The 17,199-nt window shown below is 43.8% G+C and overlaps 1 protein-coding gene across 15 annotated transcripts in view; it reads right to left on the bottom strand.

The window, feature by feature from the left end:
- LOC119698151 (poly(rC)-binding protein 3-like) overlaps positions 1 to 17,199 on the bottom strand; it is a 507,654-nt gene that overhangs the window by 10,810 nt on the left and 479,645 nt on the right. For 7 of the 15 annotated variants that reach the window (XM_038129760.1, XM_038129763.1, XM_038129764.1 and 4 more), the window contains 2 exons: positions 9,134 to 9,303; positions 1,044 to 3,398 (listed from right to left, as the gene is read on the bottom strand). The exons of 2 other annotated variants lie outside the window; for them this stretch is intronic. In XM_038129760.1, coding sequence (XP_037985688.1) covers positions 3,050 to 3,398; positions 9,134 to 9,303 — 519 coding nt within the window. In that variant the 3' untranslated portion in view covers positions 1,044 to 3,049. 6 more of the 15 variants (XM_038129771.1, XM_038129772.1, XM_038129766.1 and 3 more) reach the window with 5 other exon arrangements.

Below are 17,199 nucleotides of genomic sequence, written 5' to 3'. Positions count from 1 at the left end.
AGTGGAAGCCTCGCCACTGGGCAGTGCTGCTGGGAATGTATTACGAAGGGCCTCAGTAATACAGTACTCAGCATCCAAGTTCACTCCTTTGTTCCTGTTTTCCTTTCCCCAGTATCTGATCTATAGCTCAGTCTGGGAAAAGACCAGAGATACAAATCAGTGGCTGCTCGTAACATGAAGCCAAATTTGTATTTTCTATGCAGTGTGAGGAGTTCTCAATGAGCATCTTTGTTAAAAACCAAATCAAGTTCTGTAGAAATACTGCTGACTCTACTAATTGCACAATCTGGCTCCCTCTAGTCCTAAAGAGACTCATCATGCCTGACAACGGGCTAACATCCTTTCTAAGGTTGCCAGTCTTGCACAGATGTTACACTGTTTCCCAATGAGCACTGGGACCTTAAGCGTGATGATATGAAACCTTTAATCATTAATTGAAAACAAGCAATTTGTCTGTGACCTTAGTTTGACAATCCATAAAATAGTGCTTCTTTAAATGACAAGTTAGCAACTCGGTTACAAAGAACATAGTTTAAACAACACAACAGTTGTATGCACAAAGCTACCACGTCTTTTTTTTTTTTTTTTTTTTTGTTTTTTTAATCAGGAAAAAAATTTATTTATAAAAACGTCTCATTTAACTTACTGTCGAGTCTCTAGCTGAATACAGTGGTTTAGAACACTAACGGCCCATGCTTTTATACAGATTAGCCAAAGCATGAACATCAATGGAAATCAACCCCCAAAAATAAGTTGTCTCTGCTTTATGTTATGAGCCACAACAGTGTTAAAACTGGAACAGTAAGGAAAGCAACACAAGAGTTAGGAAGCACAGTTGCTTAAAGAGTAAAGGAATTGTTTTCTTTTGATGTCTCAGAATAATAAGAAAGTTAGAAATGGCAGAAACTCCTCTGTAGATTAGTCCATAGAAAGCATTGTCTCATGGGGCTTTGGAAAAGTCCTGTCTGGTGGCTAATGCACTAGGGCATGATGAGATACATTACAGAGCCCCCAGGCCAGTAACTTCTGAAGACAGCCTAAAATGTAGGAACAAAACCGAGGAAAAGAAAAGAAAAAAAAAAAGGAAAAAAAAAAAAAAGAAAAAAAATCTTCTCACTATTAAAAAAATACCACTTGAGTACAACCAGCATAGAACAGCATTTCAGTGCAGGCAAGTTTTCTCACACAGAGGTCGGTGGATTTTTTTTGTTGAATGTCAATCATTGAAACAGTTACAATAATTCAGAACAATTTTACAGCAGTTTTCTAGAGCTTTTAAATAGCTGTGGTACCTTGACTTTATTCCCAGTTTTTCCTTCATTATATGCAACCAGAAAAAAAAGAAGGGAAAAAAAAAAAAGAAAGAAAGGAAGCCACAAAGGAACAAAAAAACCCACAAAACCAAAAAAAACCCAACAAAACCAACCAAAAGCCCCATTTGGATAAGTGCAAATTGTAACAATGGCAGTTCTACAAATGGTTACAGTGACAAAATTTAGTGCAAAGGTGCTAAGGTGAAGAAAAGCCCACAGAATACAGAAATGACACAAAATACTAAGATAGTACTTAGCCCTATACAATAACACACTTTGAAATACCATGTTTTAAAAAGTATTGCATTTGCATTGTGTTTTTAGTTTATATTAAAATGCACTGAATACAGTTCAATTGTTAAAGCTTTGTGTCCAAGGAGTGCAGAGTGGATGAACATGGTGGGCTAATGGGATTCTGGATTTGGAAGTGGTGAGGAAAACAATATTGCATTACTGAGTTATGCAACAGAAATTAAAAAGAAGGTGGATGGACAAACATAAAATGCAGTTAAGAACTAGTTCCAACAGCTGGCAACCAGCCACTCCATTCCCCAGCTCTCTTGGCTTTGGCTGCCATTACCTGCTCGTTTTAGTTAATCTGAACATCCTGAAGTGCTTGGTAAAGGGAGGCGATCTGTCCAGGCAGCAGCCTTTGAATGACCTGTAAAATGCTGCATGTTTTTCATGATTACCATACAACCTGAGTGCATGATTAGTGGGGAGTTCAACAGGGATGTGTTTTGTAGAGAAATCTAAGCAAAAATGGTCATTTTGGCTGAATAAAACATACATGAGAGGAAATACGAGATAGTGACGGCATCTGGCTTGTACTTGCTCTGAAGTACTCACAGGAATAAGTACTGTGTCGGTGTATGTAGAACATCTGAGTGCAAAAGGAGAAGCTTGTTCTCTCTCTCTCTCCTTCCCTCCCTCCCTGCCTAAAGCAGAGTTCTTTAAATTATGTTTTTCCAAAGCGGAGAAAAATGGTTGCACCCTTTAAAAGAATCATGTGGAAAGGCACAGGTACCTGGTATTTTTTCCTTACTGTTTACAGTCATTTCAATTTAGCAGTTTTTCTCAGACCAGAAAGCTTCATTTGTTGTATGCACAAGCACCCGAAGTTGGTACCTCCTAACCACCATCTCCTGCTCACAGGCAGATTTTGGGATGGGGGATGGGGGTCTCCAGGCCCTTTGGGAGCAGCAGAATGCCTGAGGGGGCCAGCAGCCCTTCACAGGGCATTGCAGGGGCACTAGTGATCATCATAAGTGCCAGATTTGCACATTCTAGCAATAGAAAAAATGCATCAGAGATGCCAGTTTGCCATAAGGAATTGTTCTGCAGTTGGAGGGATCCCTGCAAATGGATCTAAGTGCATTTTTATGCCGGGCAGCGTTGCCGCAGCAGGACCCTGCTGTCACCATTTTGCCTCATTTATGCTTTTTCCCTTCTCTTCACTATATCTCCCTTGCTGGGCTCCCTTGCTGAGCCCTGCCTCGCTGTGGGGCCGTGTCCGGGGAAAAAGAGCCCAGGCTGGCACCTGCTGGCTGTTGGAACTAGTTGGTTGGTGGTGCCTGGTGTTAGGTGTTATGGAGAGCGGAAGACGACTTGAGTCGGCAACAGTTAACACTAGCAATTGAACAGAAAAGAAAAGATGCCGTATTGTTTCCTTGATAACTAGGATCTACCACAGACTCTTGGCAGAGCTGGCAAAGCTTGCATTGTGTCTCATCCCTTCAATATGGAGCAAACTTCTGGCGGTCAGATTTCTTAACCCCGCTCGTCGAAGGAATTTTGGCAGTGTAAGCGGACAAACTCCCCGTGGCCCCCGCGGCGGCCGCGGCATTTAGTGCCAGGAGTGGGACAGTTTTCATGCCAAGCAGACTGGAGACAGGAACGGCATAGTGGGTGGTTGGCAGAGTTGGTAGGGGAGGGGGGGTACTGACGGTAGCGGCGGAGGCGGCCGCCAGCACGGCCATGGAGGTGGGGGTGGAGGTAGGGGTGGCAGACTGAGAGAGGTTCATGTTGAGGTCAACAGGGGTCGTGACGGAAGCGGTCTGGGTGCTGACTTTAGCCATCTCTAAGCTGCAAACGAAGAGAGGAAGAGGAACAAACAGGTTGGGAGGGTTCAGCCAGGGCGGTGGGGCCGGGAGAAGAAGGAGGAGGAGGAGGAGGAGGGAAGGAGGGAGGGAAGGACAGCAACCACGAAAGGGCAGGATCCAGGATTAGATCGGTGGACAAGGGGGACAGACGAGTGGGAGGGAGAAGGGGGAGAGAGAGAAAAAAAGGGAAAATGAGGGTCAAAGGAGGAACATGTTATGTGTTAAAGAAGAGAAATAACAAAAGGGTTTTCCATGATTTGATGGGGAAAACATTACTGAGACTCTAAAGTTCTTTCAGAACAGAAAAAAAAGTAAAAGGAAGAGGGTATGAGGGTGTTGCTAGTTCATTTTACATATGAAAAAAAGAAATCTAAGGAATGCAGGTAATGGCAAAAAGATGGAAAAAATGAAACTTAAAAGAAAACTTAAAATAACTATGAAGTTTACTCCCCAGCACTGGTATGGTGAATTTTGCTTTTCAAAATTGGGGTATTTTTGAAAGGGGGACGCGGGGGTTTTGGTAATTTTTTTTCAATTTGCCAGTTTTGTGACATAAATAGTACCCTTAATCATTTTGCTAGGATGAGAGGAGACTGAGCAACAATTTGCTGCTTCCATTTAAGGCGTAAAGTTTTGGTTGTTTTGGTTTTTCATTTTTAAAGTGAGTTAGTTTTTCATTTCATTCACTGTGAGGTCAATGTGCATTTTTCATATAAAACAAATCAGATTAGCCAGTGTATTCACTTCGCTTTATACTTTCCCCAGACTTTTTTTTTTAATATCACAACAAATATTTATGCAATCTAATTATAAGTAAATTAGTGAAAAAGAACACTGTAGAACACCCCGGCTTGCACAGCAGTGGTATCCTTTCTGAGCCTGTGCAGTGGTTACAGTGAACACGACAAAGCTTTCCAGCTGACACACAAGGTACTACATGGATACAACAGACACATCCTCAGACAGACCCCACCAGCACCAGGAACTTCCAGACTGACCTGACCTCTGAGCCCAGGGCAGTGATGGGCTCTTGGGAAGGTGTAGCAATCAAACCACCTTCACTTTAATCTAACTCCACCCACCAGCAGGCAAGATGAGTTTGGCCCATATCCTTCTGCTTTTCTGTACATTTTCAGACATTAAAGTACAATAATTCCAAGGACACGCTGTTTTCTTCATATGCCAAAATGCTTGCCTAGATAAATCCTCCCTTTGCCCATTTGCTTGTTGCAGCTTGTGCACTGGCTTTTGGGTTGGCAAATAACACAAATACTAATTTCAGGATGCTTTTTGCAGGTGACCAGCAGGGAGCTATGGCAGCCTAGCATAGAAATAGGACTATGAGTTAGAAAACCTTTGCTAGCTACAGTTGCTTGTGTATTCCTAGTCAGTTTGGGGTTGTCTTTTTGGCAATTACTAACTTGTCAGGCTCCTGGGCTTTCTCCTGAGGTGAGCTGAGGAGCTGTAGCAGCTCCTTGCTTCCAGAGTGAAGTGCCAGCAAGCTGCTGGCTGGCCATGCAGAGGACTTGGTGCTTTCTTCCTACACCCCGTCAGGCTCAGGAAGGCTTCCCAGCACAGGGTTTGTGCTGGTTCCTCTTGGGGACTGGGTAAGCAGGCTTGGAGAGCAGCTGTAGCCAGGCTGCAGGCTGGGAAGGAAACATGGTCACTCCACACAGGGCTTGGAAAAGCTTCTCTTTTCCTCCCTTAGACACAGTTTTGAGAGTAACAGCCCCACGGCCATCCAATGCCAGAGAAAGGCAATGACCAGCACACTGCCTGCCTTGTGCAAGGATCTACCAGGATACCTGAGCAATAGGGACAAGGGACTAGAGCTTCCCAAAGCACTGCTGCTGATGGTGAGTCTGAAGGACACCTGAAGTGGGTCTGAGCTGGGGAGAGGGGTGTGGAGGAGAGAGAGGGAAATGTTTGAACACTGAGCTCCTCTCTTCTCCATAAAGAGAAGAAGGCTCTTGGAGCACAAATACCCCAGCAGCTTTTGCTGGAAAGCTGGAAGGAGCACATCTTCTGTGAGGAGCTGGGAGGGAAGGAGGGCGAGTGCATGAAATTCAGACTCCTTTGAAGGAGGTGAAGTTTTAATTTTCCTACCCTGAAGTCTTTATCTGTCCCCATGTTTGAGAAACTCAGCTTTTCTAAGCAGAGAGAAGTGCACCCTTGTGCTGCTCACCTTCTACTCACACAGAGGGGCTTATGTCAAGACCACTGAATCAGAGACTCCAACTCCACTGTACATCCTCAGCTTTGGAGTGTAGGAACTACATGTGATACCTTAGTCTGTTTTGAAAAACTCAGTTGATACAGTTGGATTTTTTAGTATTACTCAGTGTTATTTTGGGGCGGAGGTCCATAGAAAGGCACTGCAGGACTGTGTTTCAGTGACTCCAAATTTGTCTACCGTGCATTTTAAAAAAACAAAAAAATCCTTATTGATATGGAGGGATGTGTTTGAGCCTAAACCTTGTCCTGCCCCAGCAGGGAGAACAGATCCCACAGGCCAAAATGCTGGTGTTGGTAGCAGCCATTCCAACTCCCTGTCTCTGGTTTACTCTCATAGGTACAACTGTAGCAGTAATTTGCCCTCTTTCCCATTTATTACTGGTGGCAACACATAAGGTGGGAGTTCATCAGGTTAGCTATCAGCTGTCCCATGGCAGTGCCAGTTTCCCAAACCAACTGTGGATGCAACAATGCTGCATGTGAAAGGGGGTGAGGGCAGCCTTCATACAAAACTTCACAGTGACAATTTTACACTGTCCCTTTGCAGGCCTGCACCTTCTGAATATATGCACTGAAGGCCACATGCTGCATTACCTGAAACTGGTGAAGAGAAGAGAGCAGGTGTGGCTTTGGCAGTCCTGTTGGGTCTGTGAATGAACTTCTCATAAAAATTAATATCTTCAGGAAACTGCCCTTCAACAAGGAGCAAGTGCCGCTGGCTAAATTCATTTATAATCCAAAGTCAGATATTAAACAGAAAAACTAAACTGCAGTTCAGTCTTAATAAAAGCAAGAAGATGGAATTGGGTAATGAAAATCTTGTTACTACAGTGGAGACCAGTTAAAGAGACAGAAGGCTTTACAGAAAAAAACATTTCAACTGCAAACAAGCTAAGACACGCTCTATTCATACAGAGGCCAGCGCTCGGGTAAGCAATACAGAATCAAACCAACACTTTGTAAGATTTAAATCTCTGTCTTGATATGATATCAATATATTTATATATCTATAATTTAGAATATACTATGTACATATCCAACACCAGATTGCAATAAAAGTCTTAAAGCAAGCTGATAAATTATTCTATAGACAGCAACTTTGGTTGGAGGATAGCTTAAAGATACACGCAATATGTTTCAGGAATATTGTGGATAGATAATTTTGCTTTTTTACATCTTATGTTGCTGAAAGACATGGGTTTATGCAGAAATACTGGCCCTGGAAACCGATTCCCATGAACAATAGATCTTGTAGGGGAGAAAAAGATCTACCTTATGCTGAACGCTTATACGGCTGTTATTTCTTGTAATTATTATTTCCACATACCAGACCACACTTTGGGCAGTCTAGGTGCTGTACTTGTCTCTTCCCCAAAGCTGTTTTATGCCACTGTCTTTAAAAGAGACAGCATCACCTGTGGCAGGTTTAGGAGGTGGCTCCCAGCACACAGAGGCAGCAGCAGCAGCAGTAGCAGCAGCAGCAGGCTGCCCCAGCACCTAAACCTCACTAGAGCAAACCTCCCGCCTGCCTCACAGCTTCTCAGCCCTCCCCCAGTGCGACTGAACTCGCACTGCTGCTGTGGTGGCACTTGGCTGGGCAGCAATGTCTCATGTGAAAGGAGAGGTCTGGAACAGTGTCGCTTTTTAAAATGAGAAGCCACCTTAATTGCCTATGTTACCTTACAGCTTAATTTAGTACACATTACTTTAAGAGTCTTCATTTACAAATGAAGTCACTTCATCTAAATACAGTTCCAACACATGGTACATAATAATAGATGATGGTTTATTGTAGATGATGGTAACAAATGACTTCTAGCTAGAAATTTAACAGGAACAAAATACTTTGTTTCTGGTTTCACAGGGTATAGATAGAGATCCGTGGTATATGACTGCTGAGGAGTTTTCTTCTTTGCGAAAGTATGTTAAAAGACCTCATATAGATCCCATTCCACCACAAGAACCATTAAACAGTAATCAACAGAAGTGTGAGAGTTCACAGATTTTCCTAAAGTGAGTCAAACAGTTTTGTTCACTAGAGTTTCTGTCTCTGGTGAGCAGCTCACTGCAACTCCATTAATAAGTGCATTATTTTATTTGCATGCTTTAGCTGTCTTCAAGATCCTAAATTGTTATCTTCCGAGATCCAGGTGCATGCCATATGGTGTTTGTGCAACTAAAAATGAAGGGGTCTATTCTCGTCTCGATGTGTGGGGAATCCCTGAACACCAAGAGAAGAACATATCCTTAAGGGTTAAAGGAGGGAACACATTTTTATTTGATTACAGGGCTTACGGAAGTGACTTACATTTGCTACAAAGAATATAAATCAAAAGAGCTGTAGGTTGTTTTAAGATTCTGGAAATGGTTTATCTTAGTTTTCACAGTGCCACCCCTACATGTATCTTTCCCTAGGAAGCTGCTTTCAGACTAAATTATGACAAGCAGTGTTTTTGTCTGCTGTAACACAGAGCTGCACAAACATCCCGTTCCTCCACTCCAACCATTGCAGTGGTGCTCTACAAAACTGGAATGGAGAGGAGGCTGGACCACAGGAAGCCACAGACCTGCTGTGACTGCAGCTCCCACATAAATCACATACTTTGTACTACCTTAACAGCAAACATAGTTAAACACAAAGCTTGATTCATATCACAGTAATTTTGTGGTGGAAAAAAAGAAAATAAAAGAAAAAAAAAGCCATAAAATACATAGCTATTCCCCCTCCCCCACCATATATTGCTTCAGTCCAGCATTTACAAGGAGATCTATGAGACAGCACTATATCCATTGCACTTTCTTCTTCGCACAATTGCAAATAAAAGTGGGATCAATTTTAATATTTTTCTAAATAATCATATAAAAACTGCTAAGAGACCTAAGCCATCACCATGGCTTAGGTAAACAGCCAGTGCTGTCATTAATTCTGGGACCAGGAAGTGGAGAAGCAGATAGTCTCACCCTGTCTCATTAAGGAATGCTTCTTACAGATTTGTGGTGCTGTCTCTGAACAAGTAAATCCTGTGCCTCTTCAGCAACCTAATGTCAGTTTATCAACTCTGAATGAATGGCAATTTCCACTTGGTAAATTAAATCTATTTTGCAATCTGTTTCACTATATTTGCCATTCAGGATAGTAAAATGGGTCTGTGAAAAGTGTTTTTCCTCTAAACAATTTATGATTTTAATTTAATTTCCTTTATCCACTGATATTTTAGGTGGATGCTAATATGAGTATTCAGATTTTGCAGCTTTTTCATTCAACATGTAGCTGGAATTGCACCGGATTAAGCTCCTTTTCATGTAAGCCAACAGCAAACCCAGGGTCTAATGATACAGGCTTTACAAACCATTAGGAATTAAGTAATACTAGGCAAAATGGACACTGCAAAGCAACTTTCTGGATCTACCCAGGACAGACATTTGCTGGAGAGCAGACAGAGCAATCTCGCAGAAGCATGATCACTTACAAAGCCAACTTACCTTGCATTAATGAGGTACTGTGCTAAGCTGATGTTTGCAGGGGATCCTGTGATTGTTACTTGTCGTTCTGCGGAGCCTTCTGTGGCATTAGCAATCTTGATCTGCGCTCCTGACATCTGCCTGATTTCATTTATCTTACTGCCTTGTCTGCCAATAATGCAGCCTATTAACTGGAGCGGGACAAAGACTGAGATTAGTGCCACAGACACAAGCAAAAACCACTTAACTGCAATCCCTAGTATTGCTAAAAAGATGGTTATGAGCAGCTGAGTAGCTAAACAAAAATATTTTTGCTCTGCTCTTTGGAAGGAATCTCTAGTGCAGTCTATTGTCTCTATTGTCTCTAGATCCAGTTTTGCTGCTACATGGTTAAGTCAGTATCTTATTTCTGGTGTTTTAAGACTAATTCACTGTCTCCATGGCAGAAAATGACAGCGTGCTGTGATATTGAGAAAACCAAACCACTTGCCAGTGGCAGCACCAAGCCAAGAGCAGCAACTGGAAGTCAGGCTGATGACCCACAGCTGCTGTGTGTGGCTCTGCACCTTTCCAGACCCTACACCTCCCTGGGTATACATGGTTCTTTCTTGGAGAGGTACTGTTCATTAAAGTCAGTGGGATTTACAGCTCTCTGACTGCAGGCAGAAGCAGGCATAGGAAGATACTGAAATTTGTCCTATTTCCTTTACAGAAGCTTACCAAAACTCTTATTTTGTGAATAGAACTGAGCCTGAGCTCTCTGTGTGTGTGCCTGTGTGTCCCAGGGTGTTTTTCCTCTAGCACAGGGAGCCCCCAGGAGCAAGTGGGCACAGAGCCAGCAGCTGAGGCTGAGATGTTTTGGTGTCTGTAAGGGTGAGGAGGGGGGTTTTGTTCTGTGTTAAAGAAGGATGGGTGCTGAGAAGCTCAGCCATGGCCAGAATGAGTAGAAAATGGAAACTTTGCTCTACAGGTCAGTTGATGCTGGGATAATGCTGCCAGTTTTGCAGAAGGATACGCCAAGATACAGAGACTGCCCTTCCCCCCCACTCCCCCTGCTGCTTCAGGCCCTGACGTGTTACCCTTTGTGGTACGCCAGTAATTGGAGTAACTGGCCAGAAACAGATTCAAGTTGTCCACATTTTATCAACAGAAGAAAAACCTCCCAACGCAATCCTTGCTTCACACTCAGGGACAAACAGAAAGCCAAAGTGGATACCCAGGTAGCTGAAACAAAGACCAAGGTTTGACAAGCACAAGAGGAGCAACCATGAGGGGGGGAAACGGGGTGGCAGGAAACGCACACAGGATTGCCCATCCAGTGCAGAGGACTGGTGTGTGCTTCACCAGGAAGTCTCTGGCCTGTCTGTGTGCACACCAATGTGCCTGCACTGGCTACCTGTGGGCAGCACAGGGATCCCTAAGCCTCTGCTTCTGATGCCTCAGTCTCACTGGCCTCCATGGTCTGCAGGGAGTGAAGCTGGTGCAGGAGAGGAGAGCACCAGAGCAGGCACCTGCTGGGGTCACTCAGCAAGCTGCCACTTGCATGTGCTGTGGGTCCTCAGTGATGCCCAGCTTGTCACCCAGGTGGATCAGTGCAAACCATGTGCCATTTCCTAGCTGAATTTGAGTGGGGTAGTGGGGATTCAGTCCACACTGGTCAAGGACACTGGTGATGCTGGTGTCTGGAAGAGAAGTTTGGTAACCTTTGGCCTGAAGCTTTCCAAAGTCACCCTTCATTGCTGTGACAACAAGATACTTGGACACCCTCTGCAAGCTGTGACATGGCCTGCGGCTCATGCAGAACACACAACTCCATCTGCCATGCAGGAAGGATAGTAGTACTGGGGGCTTGGGCTCTCTCTGGGATGCCTTTCTCATTATATGTTACTTACACTGAAATTTGAGCAGTGTCTGAGTATTCAAGAGCTCATGTATTCTTGAAGAAGTTCAAGGGACATTTGGTTATGAGCGTTTGGTTTTACATAAAGAGACCTGCCTGAGATGCCTTGCTGCGAGATGAAATCATGTCAAACTGTATCCAAACACCTCTAGCCCATTTGGGAGAGGAGCCAAACCAACCACAGACTATACCAAGCCCACTATACACTGTAGTCTAATACTGTACTTACTAACAAATATAATCATCAGTGGCACAGGGTCCAGTTGAAGGCCTGTCACTTGTGGTGTCCCCCAAGGTTCAATACTGGACCCAGTGTTGTTTAACTTGTTCATCCATGACTCAGAGGAAGGGGCAGAGGTCTGCTCAGCAAGTCCACTGATAACACAGTGCTGGAAGGAGTGGGCAATACCCCAGAGGGCTGTGCAGCCCTTCAGAGGGACCTCGACAGGGTGGAGATGAGCAGAGGGGAACTGTCCGAAATTCAACAAATGTGGGGGCTGACCTGCTGGAAAGCAGCTCTGTGGTGAAGGACCTGGGGGTCTTGGTGGACAACAAGCTGTCCATGACCCAGCAGTCTACTCTTGGGGCCAAGAAGGACAATGAGATCCTGGGGAGCATTAGAATAAATAACACTGCCCAGATCAAGTGAAGTCATCCTACCCCTCTACTCAGCCCTGGTGAGGCCACATCTGGAGTGATGTGTCCAGTTCGGGGCTACTCTGGACAAGAGAGACATGGAGCTCCTGGAGCAGGTCCAGTGCAGGGCCACAAGATGAGTAAAGGACTGAAGCACCTTTCTTATGAGGAAAGGCTGAGGGAACTCGGCCTGTTCAGCCTGGAGAAGAGATGACTGAGAGGAGACCTCATGAATATCAGAATCTGAAGGGAGAGTGCCAAGAGGGTGGATCCAGGCTTTTCTTGGTGGTGCTGAGCAATAGGACAAGAGGCAATCAATGGGCAAAAACTGATGCACTGAAGTTCCACCTGGATGTGAGGAAGAACTTTTTCACTGTGTGGATGACCAAGTACTGGGACAGGTTGTCCAGAGTGATTGTAGAGTCTCCCTCACTGAAGATATTCATGAACCATCTGGACACAATCCTGTGCCAGGATGTGTTCAAGATGACCCTGCTGGAGCAGGGAGGTTGGACCAGATGGCCCTGTGGTCTCTGCAACCTGACCCACTCTGTGATTCACCCACTCTGTGAATACTTGCATTTTAATTATCTATAATATACACATATGTACATATACACACACATAGTATGTACATGTATATGCATAGATATTTTGACTCTCTCAAGACTTGGCTGGAAGAGCTCACATTAGATGTGCATCAAGCCCAGTAGTCAGTCTCTGACTGTGGCAGTAGCCCACCCTTACAACAACAAAAAAAGGTAAAACCAGTGTGAGGTATAAAACAAAATTTCTGCTGGTATTTCAAATCCCCTCCTAAGGCTTACAGACCACCTGAGCAGTAGCTGCTATCTCTGCCTTTATGCTTCATAGTCCATTTGCCTGACAGTTTATTTTTGAATCTGTTTCTCATTTTGCTGTCCAAGGGCCTTGGCAGTGACTTGCAGAGCTTGCTGATGTGTTAAGTATCACCATTTGTTTGTACACCCCAAAATTTCAGCTGGTGTACCCTCTTTCTTGATCTGTGAGCATCAGGTAAAAAATGGTTCCCTTTCCACTTTCTCTACACGATCTCTGTCTGTCTTCCCAATCTCAGCATACCTCATTTCTCCTTGTGCCAAAAAACTCCAAACAAACCAACCCTAAAACACACATTCTGCTTTTTGCCTTTTTCTAGCTTTACTCTATTCTTTGATGAAGTTCTGCTGGCACGAATGGAAACAGAACTGAATCAGGAGTCTGGACTCTTAAAGGGTGGGATGCGAATGTCTACAATTCCTCCCACCTCCAAATTACTGATGCTGATAGTTTCTCCCAATATGCTGTGGCATCTCTGGTTCAGCTACCTCTCTTCCATTATTTTATTTTCCCCATAAGGCTAAATATAAATGCTTTACATATGTATATATATCTAAAAATAAATTTTCCTGTAATGCTAAAGCACTGACAGAGTCTAATAAAAGAGTTCAATGCTGCAGAGCACTGACTGCCACAGGAAATGGCACGGAGATTTTAAACACTGGTGAAAAATAATCAGTTTCCTTTCTTATAATGTGGTACTTGTAAAAAGGGCCAAGAATTAGCCTCTGCAACTTGGTATCTGCTGTCAGGAGCAGAGGGGTTGACCACAGGTACTCATGGTTCCCCCTGGTTCCCTGCTGCCAACGCAGCAAGTCCATTTGCTTTGGTGAAGCCTCTGCATTAGTTGAACAAGCAGGTGCTCATCATGAATGAGACTCTTCAATCTCTTTTCAGAAAGATAAAGGCTGAAACTCTTGGTTTTTAATGAGAAGATCAGGGGCAGAGTACTCTATAGGGGGAAATATCTCCTGAGGCAGATTATAGTTCTTTACAAACTGGCAGCAGATGCCTAAATACTCCGTATCTCTTAAGAACAAAACAATAATAGTTTAAAGAAATTTCCTTGCCACAACAATACAAAATCTGGACCATAATTATTGCACAGACTTTGCAATAAGCCATATAGAAAACTGAGAAAATGTGGGCTGCTCTGAGAACATTCTGCACATGTGAGTCCCACTCATTGGCAGGGAAGTATTTGAGGTACCATAGGGAAATAAAGGCAATTCTTCAAGTCTGCCATATCCATCTTGGATGGATTGACACTTCTGTTTCTACGGAGTAGTGATCAGATTTACAGCTGCCTTAAAATGTTCTTGGTGCTTTCTGTGGGGTAAGTTGCTTTCCTGTTGCTTGTTCCTGACTGCCTCTCCCATATATATACAAAATATGCCTAATTTTTATGAGATGGATTTTTAAATTATTATTGATCTGTTCATTTATTCTCAATGGATGTTTTGGGGTATTGAATTATAAAATCTTAAGACACCTGTTATCTACACCCAAGGGTGCCATCTCTTCTTTCTTTTAAGGTTGTTTTAAGGACCTGTTTGTGCCACTTTATTCTGGGATTTAGGTGAAACACACATATTGTGTAAATTGGGTAGCAGTGGAAGGACAGACAAGACCCCAGCAAGGAAAGAAAGGCAACCAAATGCCCCTGGTAAGAGGCTTTGATGATCAAAATGAGATACTAGATAAAGACCAAGGTCACTTCTGAGATGGACTGGGAGAAGTGCTTTGTTTGTTCTCTTTTTGGAGTTACACAGAAGTTATGAAAAAACCTAGAAAGGCAGATCTTCTGAATTCATTATTTGGAGAGGAAGCCTCAGCTTTTAGCATGTTGAAAATAACCTTCTGTAAAACATATATATTTTTTTATTCTCCAGTATCTCTTTGTTACTGAGCAACAGGTATTAACCTGTAAGTATCAGCATATTGTATGAAGAAAGCAGCATGATGTTGTTACAGAAATTATTAATAATAGAAAAATAAATTTCTGTCCCTGCCTAAATGCCAGAGGGAGTGAGGAAAATTTATTTTAATGTGAAGCAATGCAATTTGTAAAAGGCTATTAATATCTATTTGCTGTAGACTAGGCTAAACTCTCATCTCTTCATTGTCTTTATATCTGATTTTGCTCTATCATGTTCTTACTGAGACATGTTTATCATTATCTTGGTCTTAAAAAGTATATAAAGTATGTAGCACGTGTAGCTATACACCGATTTTTCTGGTAGCTGCAAAGCATATGGGTATTTGCAGGTCTCATGGTGTTCTCATGTGAGCTGGACTTTTACACAGATAAGCACCAATGATAAGAAAGCTGTGGAACTCGTGCAGCACAGGGGATCTCTGGAGCTGGAGCAGGCAGGGGACAAACCATGGGCAGCTTCAGGGCTGAACTGCAGCTCCATGCCAGGGCCTGCAGCTTCCTTCACCTTCAACCAGATAAACAATCACTGTGCCACACTGACAGCCTGCCCATCAAAACTGGGACTAGGAGATGCTTATCAGGAAAGCAAAGTCAAATTGCCCACGCAGGCTTTGCTGCACAGCTGCTGCTGCCTCTCCCATCCTGACCTCCCTCCATCCACAGCATCTGATTGATGGTGCTGGTGCCTTCCCACCCTGCTCCCTCACTGCCTCATTTCTCTCTGTCTCTCTCATATCCTCATTTCTCTTTGAATCATTAAGGTTGCAAAAGACCTCTAACATCATGGAGCCCAACGATTAACCCAGCACCATCATTTCACCCCTAAAGCAAGTCCTCAAGTGCCACATCCACAATGTCCATTTGAACACTTTCACATTTCACATGTCCTTTTGAACACTTCCAGGGATGGTGATTCCACCACTTCCCTGGGCAGCCTGTTCCAATGCCTGACCACCCCTCCAGTGAAAACATTTCTCCTAATATCCAGTCTAAATCTCCTCTGGTGCAACATCCTAAGACCACTTCCTCTTTTCCTATCATTCACTTGGGAGAAGAGAACAACCTCTACCCACCTACAGTCCCCTTTCAGCTACAGATAGTTACAGAGAACTATCAGATCCCTCCTGTGCCTCCTCTCTTCAGGCTAAACAACCCCAGCTCCATCAGCAGCTCCTCATGGGACTTGTGCTCAGACCCTTCATCACCTTCAGTGCCCTTCTCTGGACTTGCTCCAGCACCTCAATGTCTTTCCTGAACAGTGGGGCCCAAAACTGCACACAGCATTTGAGGTGCAGCTTCACCAGAGCCAAGCATAGGAGCACATTCACAGCCCTGGTCCTGCTGGTCACACCACTGCTGACAAAAATAAATATATTTTTGGCACTGGGCTGCCTGGAAAGCAGCCCTAGTACAGCTGTGATGGGGACATGGGACATCAGTACGCATGGTCACACTGGGAGACCTCAGGGAAGGCACCTCCAAAATTCCCAAGCAGCTTCTGCTACCCGACAGGACAAGAGTCTGTTCTTCCCTCTGCCCTGCAGCCCTGGGTGTGCACACACAGACAGGAGCACACAGGGCTCAGGCAGGCAGCACAGACCTTTTGGTCCTCTAGCACACATACAAGCATCCTCTTGACACCATACAAGCATCAGAACTCCCTCTCACCACCTGCAGAGCTACTGCAGGCTTTCCCTAAGCCTAACCCCATTTTAGCCTTGGCTTTGCTCCTTTAGCAGCAACAGCAAGACACACACTGTGTAGCCAAAAAAACCTTCCGTGAGAATCATTGCGCAGATTTGTGTTTGCTGTTCATTGACAGTACTGAGCTGGGGCATTTCACACCTCATGGATGAGAAAGTGATGGTTTTAAAAAATTTTGTATGGCAATACAGGACCCAGGACCAACTTTCCCCCTCCCTTTCTCTGCCATGAACCCCAAAAGAAGATAAGTCAGAAGGGTGACCTTGGATTTACAGCTCTGATGGCAAGAACAATATTTGTCTGAAAGTGAAATTAAGAAACTTGTGCTGTAAGGATAAAGAAAGTGCTCCTAAAAATTCTCAACTTAATATGAATTTGACTGCAAAGCAGGAACTGATAAATCAGCAGGGAATTTTTTATGTAACAGAAAGCTTAATGAATCACAGCACTCAGACCTCCACTTTGAGATTCTGCATCTTTTTCTTACTGTAAATCATTGCCACTGAGTTTAATAGGGCTTGCACAATATTGTAAGTATCTCTTAAGTAATATAATTGCTATTTGTGATCCCACTCATGCTTCAAAGCTTTTTTTTGCTGGAGGGGAATACTGCCATTTTCCAAGTGACTCATTTGTAATAATAATGGAAAAAAGACCCCAACCCTGTCTGCAATGAAATCAAATTAAAGGGAAAGGCATTTTTATGTGATGCCCAGCATATCAGTTGGGCATTTTGAACTGTTTTAAGAGTCAGCACCATGTTGCTCATGGACACTGGGCCTGTCGATCACAACTGACCCAGAGCTGCTGGAGCAGGAGTGTTCCTAGCCCTTGTTTTTTAAATAAACCCTTATACTGCACCTTTACATTTCCAAAGCAGTTTTTTGGCTCAGGAAAAATGCCATCTTGGCTAAATGTGGGGTTTGGTGGAGATGGGCATGGAGGACTCCAGCCCAACACTTAGCACACGGGGCTGCTCATTCTTCCACCCCCTTTGCCCCTCTGCTGAGACCACCCGTGCCAGTGCCACCTGAAAGATGAGTTTTGGGA

The sequence above is a fragment of the Motacilla alba genome, chromosome 2 (assembly GCF_015832195.1).
Source record: "Motacilla alba alba isolate MOTALB_02 chromosome 2, Motacilla_alba_V1.0_pri, whole genome shotgun sequence".
In the NCBI taxonomy this organism is placed as follows: Eukaryota; Metazoa; Chordata; class Aves; order Passeriformes; family Motacillidae; genus Motacilla; species Motacilla alba.
The sequence above is the reverse complement of the archived record's forward strand: the minus strand, read 5'-3'. Positions and strand labels throughout refer to the sequence as shown.